This window comes from Elephas maximus, chromosome 7, assembly GCF_024166365.1.
Source record: "Elephas maximus indicus isolate mEleMax1 chromosome 7, mEleMax1 primary haplotype, whole genome shotgun sequence".
NCBI classification, from domain to species: domain Eukaryota; kingdom Metazoa; phylum Chordata; class Mammalia; order Proboscidea; family Elephantidae; genus Elephas; species Elephas maximus.
Genome location: NC_064825.1, coordinates 108,600,249 through 108,610,582, shown reverse-complemented (window position 1 = coordinate 108,610,582; position 10,334 = coordinate 108,600,249). Strand labels below are relative to the sequence as shown.

General features: G+C 40.1%; 1 protein-coding gene across 1 annotated transcript; it reads left to right on the top strand.

Moving 5' to 3' along the window:
* The first annotated feature begins 2,724 nt into the window (after positions 1–2,724).
* Positions 2,725–9,972, top strand: LOC126080287 (olfactory receptor 1094-like). Its single transcript, XM_049891540.1, has 2 exons — positions 2,725–3,687; positions 9,922–9,972. The coding sequence occupies exons 1-2, from the start codon at positions 2,725–2,727 to the stop codon at positions 9,970–9,972; spliced, it is 1,014 nt and encodes a 337-aa protein (XP_049747497.1).
* The last annotated feature ends 362 nt before the right edge of the window (positions 9,973–10,334 follow it).

Here is a 10,334-nt window from a genome sequence, read left to right as displayed (position 1 = left end):
TTCTTTAAAAATGATGTCTGAATAAGAAAAAACTGTAGTAAGTGGCATGAGATGAATATAAATCATTTGTAGAACACTGATTGAAGTCCCACTCTATTCATGACAGATTTTTTACTTCCCGTTTGTTGTTGTTAGCTGCCCTCAAATCAGTTCTGATTAACGGCAGCTCCATTTACAAAAATGCATAGTGTCGCCTGGTCCTGTGCTGTCTTCATGACTAGTGACGTGCTCCAATCTGTTGTTGTGGCCACTGTGTATTTTTTCTACCTAGGGGAGTCCTGATGTGCAATGGTTATGCCCTGGGCTGCTAACCAAAAGGTCAACAGTTTTAACCTACCAGTTGCTCTCCCAGAGAAAGATGTGGCAGTCTTCTTCCATAAAGATTACAGCCTCGGAAGCCCTATGGGGGAGCTCTATTCTGTGCTGTGGGGTTCTTATGAGTTGGAATGGATTCATGGCAATGGGTTGGTTTGGTTTGGTCAAAACTTGGTGGCTTATATTTAACACTATATCCGGCAATATTCTGTTATGATCCATGGGGTTTTCATTAGCTAATTTTCAGAAGTAATTCCCCAGGCCTTTCTTCCTAGTCTGCCTTAGTCGGGAAGCTCCTCTCAAACCTGTTCACTTCAGGTGACCCTTCTGGTATTTGAAATACTGGTGGCATAGCTTCCAGAATCATAGCAACACACAAGCCACTGTAATACGACAAATAGACAGATGGGTGATGGTTTTCACTTCCTTAAATGCTGAAAAACAATGGATCGAACACATCAGTCTATGACACAATGAAGGAAAAATGAAAGTCCTGGAATCTCACTCCTAACTAAGATGAATCCAGTATTTAATGGTGTTTTAGTAGGAGAGGCTTTCAGTTGAGGTGCAGATGCCTCTTTGGTTCTTTTTTCTTTTTTTCCCATGTACTTTTCTTTATTCATACTTTGTTACATTAGAAACAGCCTGATGGCATACAGGAAATAAATAAATAAATAATACTACTTTGTGGCAATAATAGTGATTTTATTCTTTTAGCAATAACAGCGATACATTTATTAGTAATTATTGGGTGATATTTATTTCATAGTTATTCCAAGGCTCCTTAAAAAAAGTCTCCATAAGCAAATATAATATATTAAAGAAATGACCATGGGTTTTTTTTGCAGGGGGACGGGGCAGGAATATGTCTCTAAAATCCACCCAAGGACTTTGCAGGCCTAATGAGAGAAAAACCAGAAATCAAACCCATTGCAGTCAAGTTGGTTGTCACTTATAGTGACTCTATAGTAGCCTTAGACAGAAAACCTTATAGGTTTTCCAAAGCTGTAATCTTTGCCAAAGCAACCTGCCACATCTTTCTCCTGTGTAGCGGCTGGCGGTTCCAAGTGCTGACCTTTAGGTTAGAAGCCAAGCACTTAACCACTGTTCCACCAGGACTACTTAAGAATAGAGAGACGTTTTAAAATAGCCATTAAGTTAAAACCTGAAAAAAAAATAATAATGGTACAATAAGCTGCAAAGGAAAAATGGACAACTTAATATGTGTTTGGAAGAGAAACTTAAAAAAAAAAAGATAATGTCCTGTTTTCCTTTGCATATAAGATGAATCTGTCTCCAGAATACAGTCTGCTGTCCTGTTCACCACTGTTCTAGAAATGCCAATGGAATGGGGTAATTAAGAGAAAATGGCATATAAAATGGTTGGATCATCAGAAACTGCCTTTCAAAACAACTTGAAAAGGAAGTCTAAATTATCCTATTCTCTAGTATCTGAGAAAATTTTAAAGTTAGATCTTTTTCACAAAGTTTTTCTCGTTTAAATGTAATCCAATCTCGTAAGTGGCTGGTGCTGTTGCTCTCATTTTACAATAGAAGACATTAAGGAAAGGTGCGGATGCACACTGCAGCAAATTCTGGGCTAGTGTCCTAGTGTGTACTTTCAATTACATGGTTTTTGGATTTTTAAATTCTTCTATTCATTGGTCTTTGAGAATCATAAGATTTTGCCTTTTTGAGAACCCCTTAAGTTGGCAAGTTTTTTTTTTGTGATTGTTTTTTGTTTGTTTTAACATGACTGGTTTGGCTAACAAAGCAATGAAACCATTTCTTTTACATATAATCAGAAAATTGCATCCACATGGGACCAGATGGAGTCCTGGCGGTGTAGGGGTTAAGAGGTCAGCTGCTAACCAAAAGGTTGCCAGTTCAAATTCACCAGCCGCTCCTTGGAAACCCTGTGCAGCAGTTCTGCCCTGTCTTGTAAGGTTGCTATGACTCAGAATGTACTGGATGGCAAAGGGTTTGGTGTTCTTGGGGCTCAACCCCTTTGTCACTGCCTATCCCATCTCTAGGGGGCAGTAGTGGTTCTGTGGTAGAATTCTGCCCTTTCATATGGGAAACCCAGGTTTGATTTCTGGCCAAAGCACCTCAAGTGCAGCCACTGCCCATTTGTCAGTCGAGGCTTGCATTTGCTGTGATGCTGAAGAGGCATCAGCAGAACTTCCAGATTAGGATGGACGGGAAGTAAGGCTTGGCGATCTACTTCCGGAAATCGGTTAATAGAAACTCCGTGGATCACAGAGGTCTGAACAACATCCCATCACTGCCTATAGGATGTTATTACCCCCTTCAAAAAAAAAAAAAACAAAGATGAAGATGTAATTGGGTACACTCTGTGTCCACAGGGTATCAGAATATTGCGTTTAGGACCCAGACACAGCCACTGAAATGTCGGTGTTGTCAGCGGTACAGCCATACAGGATTCAGTTGAAGAATGTCACCGAAGTCACCATGTTTACATTGCTGGGCTTCACAGATGACTTTGAGCTTCAAGTCTACCTTTTTTTGATATTTTTTGCAATTTATATTTTTACCTTACTGGGAAATTTGGGGCTGGTTTTATTAGTCACAGCAGATGCCCGACTTCACAATCCGATGTACTATTTTCTGTGCATGTTATCCATCTTGGATGCCTGCTATTCTTCAGTTGTCACTCCAAAAATGTTGGTCAATTTTCTGACAGACAAAAAAGCCATTTCATTTATTGGATGTGCAACACAGATGCTGCTCTTTGTCACTTTGGGGACCACAGAATGCTTTCTCTTGGCAGCAATGGCATATGATCGCTATGTAGCAATCTACAACCCACTTCTGTATTCAGTTAACATGTCACCCAGAGTCTATTTGCCACTCATCACTGCTTCGTATGTTGGTGGTATTGTGCATGGTACTTTACACACAGTTGCAACTTTTAGCCTCTCCTTCTGTGCATCCAATGAAATTAGACATGTCTTTTGTGATATCCCTCCACTCCTTGCTATCTCCTGTTCTGACACTCACATCAACCAGCTTCTGTTCTTCTACTTTGTGGGTTCTATTGAGGTATTCACCATTCTGATTGTCCTGATCTCCTATGGCTTCATTTTGTTGGCCATTCTGAGGATGCACACTCCTGAAGGGAGGCGAAAAGTCTTTTCCACTTGTGGTTCTCACTTAACTGGAGTGTCAGTTTACCATGGAACAATCCTTTTCACGTATATGAGACCAAGTTCCAGCTATGCTTTAAACCATGACATGATAGTGTCTGTATTCTACACCATTGTGATTCCCATGCTGAATCCCATCATCTACAGTTTGAGGAACAAAGATGTAAAAGAAGCGATGAAAAAAGTGTTTGAGAGAAATTGGTTTGTAAAATACACTTTTAGCATTGAGTAAAACTGAAAAGAATATTGGATGTTAGTCCCTATTTCTACTCAAAATTATCGAAGAAAATGTCTTGCTTGTAGTTAATAGTGGCCATATGTTCTAGAACATTTTCAAATAAACCATTAATTAATCTTTCAATGCATAATTTTACAAGTACAAATAAATTTTACCTCTATATACCTATGACTGTATTCAAAATGATCCATATTAAACATTTATTGATGAATTAGTATTTGTATAACTGTATTTTCACTTACTATAATGATGATGGAAACCCTGGTGGCGTAGTGGCTAAGTGTAACGGCTGCTAACCAAAGGGTCTGCAATTCAAATCTGCCGGGTGCTCTTCGGAAGCTCTACATGGCAGCTCTACTCTGTCCCACAGAGTTGCTACAAGTCAAAATCAACTCGACCACAACAGGTTTTGGTATAATGGTGATGTCCTCAAAACTCTATGACGTAACTTAGCCTCACATTTTTTATAACAATTACTCAGCACTCTTTTGGAAGTTTAATTCCTCACCCTGCAATCCCTGTGAAGAATCTCCCAAAGGTTACTTTACTTGCCCTCTGTGCCCTCACACATTCAAATCCATGCATCCTCTGAGCATGTCTTTTGCCTTGTTTGGCTCAATAGCATAAACTTTTATTCTGTTATTAAAGGTTTTCATTGACATTGCCCAGTCTCAGGAATTGACTCTATCCATTTTGAAAATATGAAATATATACTGAGACTAAACCAAACCAATAGCTATTGAGCCTACTTCAACTCTTGTGACCCCAAGTGTGTTGCAGTAGAATTGTACTCCATAGGTTATTCAATGGCTGAGTTTATGGAAGTAGATCACCAGGCTTTTCTTTTGAGACATCTCTGGGTGAGCTCAACATCCAAGCTTTTGGTTATCAGCTGGGTGTATTAAACATTTGTACCTTCCAGGAATCCCATGCTAAGACTTTATTGTTGTTATTTGTTAGGCTGCGGTCAAGTCAGCTCCTACTCTTGGTGACCTTAGGTATAACAGAATGAAATATTGTCTGATCCTGTGCCATCCTCACAGTCTTTGATCTGTTTGAACCATTGTTGCAGCCACTGTGTCTTGTCTACCTCTTGAAGGTTTTCCCTTGTTTTTGCTGACCCTCTTCTTTACCAAACATGTTGTCCCTTCCTAGTGATTGATCTTTTCTTATGATGTGTCCAACATAAGCAAGACAATGCGTAGCTACCTTAACTTCTAAGGAACATAATGGCTGTACTTCCTTCATTTTGGATTTGTCTGTTCTTCAGAATTTCCATGGTATATTCCATATTCCTTGCCAACACCACAATCCAAGTTATTGTAGTGATACTGAGACCAGGTAGTAATATTTATTGAGAGTATACTTATAGCCCAGGAAAAACAAAGCTATAACATAGAGAATAACCAAAGATATAACTTAGAGAATAATCTACAACTGACTACTATGTGTGGTTTCTCCAAGATCTGAAAAACTAGCCCACCTTTGGGAAACCCTTTAGTGATCTTAGTTCAATTTCTGTTGTTGTTGTTAGTTGCCATTGGGTTGATTCTTAGTTCTACCTTTATTCAGTAAATGTGAGGAACAATCTTGCACTGGCCATTGTTCCTCAAAGTTCCTCAAAAGCCCAATGATCAGAAAATTAAAATAGATCTCACATCATGGCAACTCTGTCCTGCTTATGCCAAGTTCCATTTATTTATTGGTTTTTGTTCCAAGATTTTTTATTTGAGAGTCACTGAGAATGAAGAACTCTTTTTCTCTCAATGAAAGTCACTCTCTTCCCATCTGTGGTGCCTAACATGTGACTCAACCACAACAAAGTCATCAGAATATTACAATTAAAACAATGTTCCTTTAAGAGTCAATTCTTAAGTGTAAGTTGAGTTCTGAACTAAGATCAGGTTGTGTCTTAAGCCAATCTTTTTTGAGATTTAAAAGAGAAAAATGAGCAGAGAGACTGGGGACCTCATAACACCAAGAAACAAGAACCAAGAGAATAGTATGTCTTTTGGACCCAGCGTCCTTGCGTTGAGAACTACTCGAACCAGAAGACTGATGACGAAGACTTTCCCCCAGAGCCAACAGAGAGAAAAAGCCTTCCCCTAGAAGTGACACCCTGAATTTGGGCTTCTAGCTTCCTAGACTGTGAAAGAATAAATTTTTCTTTGTTAAAGCCATCCACTTGGGGTATTTCTGTTATAGCAGCACTGGATAACTAAGGCGAAATTTGGTACCGAGAGAGTGGGGTGCTGCTCTAACACATACCTAAAATATGGAAGTGGTTTTAAAGCTGTAGATGGTGAAAACCAGCAGCAGTAGAGAACCAGCCGTAACAGAGAACTGGAAGTGGCACAACCACACAAGCGTGTGATGGTGCTGGAGCTGACCCAGGGATCTAGAGTGGTGAGTGTCTTTGCGAATGAGGTTTCCGGGTGGAGTGGGGTGCCTCTAAGAACTTATTGGTGGAGATAGGCTTGCTGATCCATAAAGCAAGAGAGCTGAGTGCCTCCTAGACTAAGTTTATTGGCCAAGTGGGGTGCCTCTAGGTGCTTACTGGTGGATATACAGAGCTTTGGAACACTTGCCCAAGAGCAGCAACTTGGGAGGAGAGGCCCAAAGGGACAAGAGGCAAAGGGACCAGGAAGCAGATGCTGAAAAGAGAAGGAACACAGGAAGCAGAGATACCTCTATCCCAAAAGGTATGGCCACGAATTCTGAGGTCTCAAAGGGTGGAGTAGCCACTCAGATGGAGTAGGAGAATGGGGCCTCCCAAAGCCAAGGGACTAGAGTTGCCATTCCAGTGGGCCTGGAAGGCAGAGTTGAAACTCAGGGCCAAGTTGGCTCCACTCAGAATCCAGAAAGTGTGGCCAATACCTAGAGTCTTGAGGGCAGGGTCATTGTGTAAATGGTCTCGGAGAACAGAGGATTATTTTCAAGCCTTAAGAGCTAATGTAATGTGCTCTGCTGACTTTCTTGGTGCCTGTTATCCCTTGTTTCCCTCTAATTTCTCCCATTTGTAATGGAAATGTATAGCTTGTGGCTGCTCCACAATTGTACTTTGGAAACAGATAACTTGTATTCTAGATTTCACAGATAAATAGGAATGTTTGGATTTTGGACTTGGAGTTGATTTAAGGCTTTTCCTATGATATGATGGAGTGAATGCGTTTTACATGTGGTGAGGACATGAATTTTGTAGGCCAAAGTGTGGAATGTCGTGGATTGAATCATGTCCCCCCAAAATAAGTGTTAACTTGGCTAGTCCATGGTTCCTAGTTTAGTGCGATCATCCACCGTTTAGCCATCTAATGTGATTTTAAATCCTATCCCTATGATGTTGATGAGATGGAATTAGTGGCAGTTATGTTGATGAGGCAGGACTCAGTCTACAAGATTAGGTTGTGTCTTAAGCCAATCACTTTTGAGATATAAAAGAGTGAAGAGAGCAGAGAAACATGGGAACCTCATACCACCAAGAAACAAGAGCCAGGAGAAAAACGTGTCCTTTGGACTTGGGATCCCTGCACTGAGAAGCTCCTCCACCGAGAAAGACTGATGACAAATGCCTTTCCCGGAGCCAATAGAGAGAAAAAGCCTTCCCCTGGAGCTGGCACCCTGAAATTGGACTTCCAGCCTCCTAGATTGTGAGAGAATAAATTTCTCTTTGTTAAAGCCATCCACTTGTGGTATTTCTATTATAGCAGCACTGGACAGCAAAGATATTCTCTGAAACACTACTTTTCAATGATGCAATATGGGAAACATTGCATCTTATAAAAATCATGCAATTAGAAGCCACAGCACCTTAAAATATACATTTTGATTATCATCAACTGAGGTGATGTTTTGTAACATTTTCAAAGTGCAGAACTAGAACCCCAAGTAGATATTGCACTGGTGAGAACAGTGAAGTACACCAGACAAAGGCATATTATAAGGATAAACGCAGTTGTTACATTGTGGGTTGAGGGGGGGGACCAAAAAACCTCAGTTTATCCCTAAGACCTAAAAATTTGAAACTTGTATACATCTAACAATGGAAGTTCAGAATGCATGAGGAAAACATTGTTAGAATGGAAAGGAGCAATATACAAATACACGACTGTAACTGGAGATTTGCACATTCTTCTCTCAGTAATTGAAAAAATCCATAGATAAAAGAAATCACTGCTGAAATCTGCTTCACATATTTTATAATTTGTTCCTGGATGGGGCAAATAGTTAATGCTAACAGTGCATTTCTAAATCATCCATGAGTCAAGGAGGCAATCTTAAGGGAAATTACAATATATTTTTATTTGAATGAAAATGAAAATAGAACATTTCTCAATCTGGGGGATGTAGTTAAGTCTTTTTTTTTTTGATTGTATCTTTTTTAAAAATAATTTTTATTGTGCTTTAAGTGAAAGTTTACAAATCAAGTCAGTCTGTCACATATAAGCTTATATATACCTTACTCCATACTCCCACTTACTCCCCCCCAATGAGTCAGCCCGCTCCCTCCTTCCAGCCTCTCCTTATGTGACGATTTTGTCAGTTTCTAACCCTCTCTACCCTCCTATCTCCCCTCCAGACAGGAGATGCCAACACAGTCTCAAGTGTCCACCTGATACAAGTAGCTCACTCTTCGTCAGCATCTCTCTCCAACCCATTGTCCAGTCCCTTCCATGTCTGATGAGTTGTCTTTGGGAGTGGTTCCTGTCCTGGGCCTACAGAAGGTTTGGGTACTATGACCGCCGGGATTCCTCTAGTCTCAGTCAAACCATTAAGTTTGGTCTTTTTATGGGAATTTGGGGTCTGCATCCCACTGATCTCCTGCTCCCTCAGGGATTCTTTGTTGTGCTCTCTGTCAGGGCAGTCATCGGTTGTGGCCAGGCACCAACTAGTTCTTCTGGTCTCAGGATGCTGTAAGTCTCTGGCTCCTGTGGCCCTTTCTGTCTCTTGGGCTCATAGTTATCCTGTGACCTTGGTGTTCTTCATTCCCCTCTGATCCAGGTGGGTTGAGACCAATTGATGCATCTTAGATGGCCGCTTGTTAGCATTTAAGACCCCAGATGCCACATTTCAAAGTGGGATGCAGAATGTTTTCATAATAGAATTATTTTGCCAATTGACTTAGAAGTCGCCTTAAGCCATAGTCCCCAAACCCCCGCTCTTGCTCCGCTGACCTTTGAAACATTCAGTTTATCCTGGAAACTTCTTTGCTTTTGGTCCAGTCCAGTTGAGCTGACCTTCCTGTTTTAAAAGAAGTTTTTCTAATTAATACTTATTTTAGAAAACAAGGGAAGATTTTAATCAACAGGCTAAGCTTTGACCAAAAAAAGAAAAATAATAATAATAAATTAAAAATAAAAGCAAACAAAAGGAAGAAAATAATAGCAGAAATCAATAAGTTTGAAAAAAAAAGAAACCAAAATTTCTCTCTGTGGGGAAGTTAATAGATTGATCAGGTTGATCAAAAAGAAAAAGAAAAAAGAGAAGACACAAATTACTATTACCAGGAATGAAAGAAGGGATATCACAATATCCTCATACATATTAATGGAACGATAAAAAAATATTATAAATGACCTTTTTGCTAATATATTTGATAATTTTGATGAAATAGATACTTCTTAAAAGGTTCATACCAGAAAAAAAATGGGTAACGCATTAAATAATCTCTTAGAGAAATCAAATAAATCCTTTTAAAATTTTCTACATTAGTAGCATCACTAGGGAACAGGGTGGGTGATGTGTGAACCACACCCCTTGGCACTAGCAGAGGGTTTGACTCCAAAATGTCTCCAGGGTCTGCAGAGGTGGTAAGCGGGCTGACACCTCATCAAGAGGGGCTGACACGGCAGTGGTTTCACTAATTTTGGTGTCACCCACCACCCAGTGTCGTAAGTTGTCAGTATCCCAATGTGGAGACCCTCTCTCTGTTCAATGGCAGAATGGAGGCTTATCAGCATGCACCCTGACTGTCAGTGACAGGCCAGTGGGGGGAGCTGTGGGGAGCTGTGAGGGGCAGATGTGGGAGGTGGATGTGGGAGGGATGGTGCAGCTCAGCATGGTGCCTGGTCCTGAGTGGGGGAGGTTTTGGGCAGCTCCATCCATGGGGAGGCAGTTCTCCCACCAGCCCACCCATGGAGGGAGGGGGTGACACCATGAGTTTGTCACTGGGTGAAACTAATGCTAATGACACCATTGTTCTAGATGAATAAAAATTTGGAATTTTTTTCTTTGCTTTATAGATATTATTGTTGAGAAATGAGAGGTAATCAGAGTTATTCTGACTGATTCTTTTAATGAAACCACATCTCTCTCTTCAGAAAATTTTAGAATTTTCCCATTTCCTCATTCTTCTAAAGTTTTCTGACAATTTTCAAGAATTCTACCAGACGCATGGGGAATCATTTTCTCTGATCTGCAAATGTGCCTTTACTCAATTCTCCAGGAATTGTCCCTCTTATATTTTTTAATGTCTCTTTTTGAAGCTACTCCAATTCAGATGTTGAACCTGCTTGACTGAATCTCTTATTTTCTTTCTGATTTGTTCATCTTTTTGTTTTACTTTGATGGAGCATTTTGAGATTCTTTATTAATCTCCAATCATGTTTAATTTATGC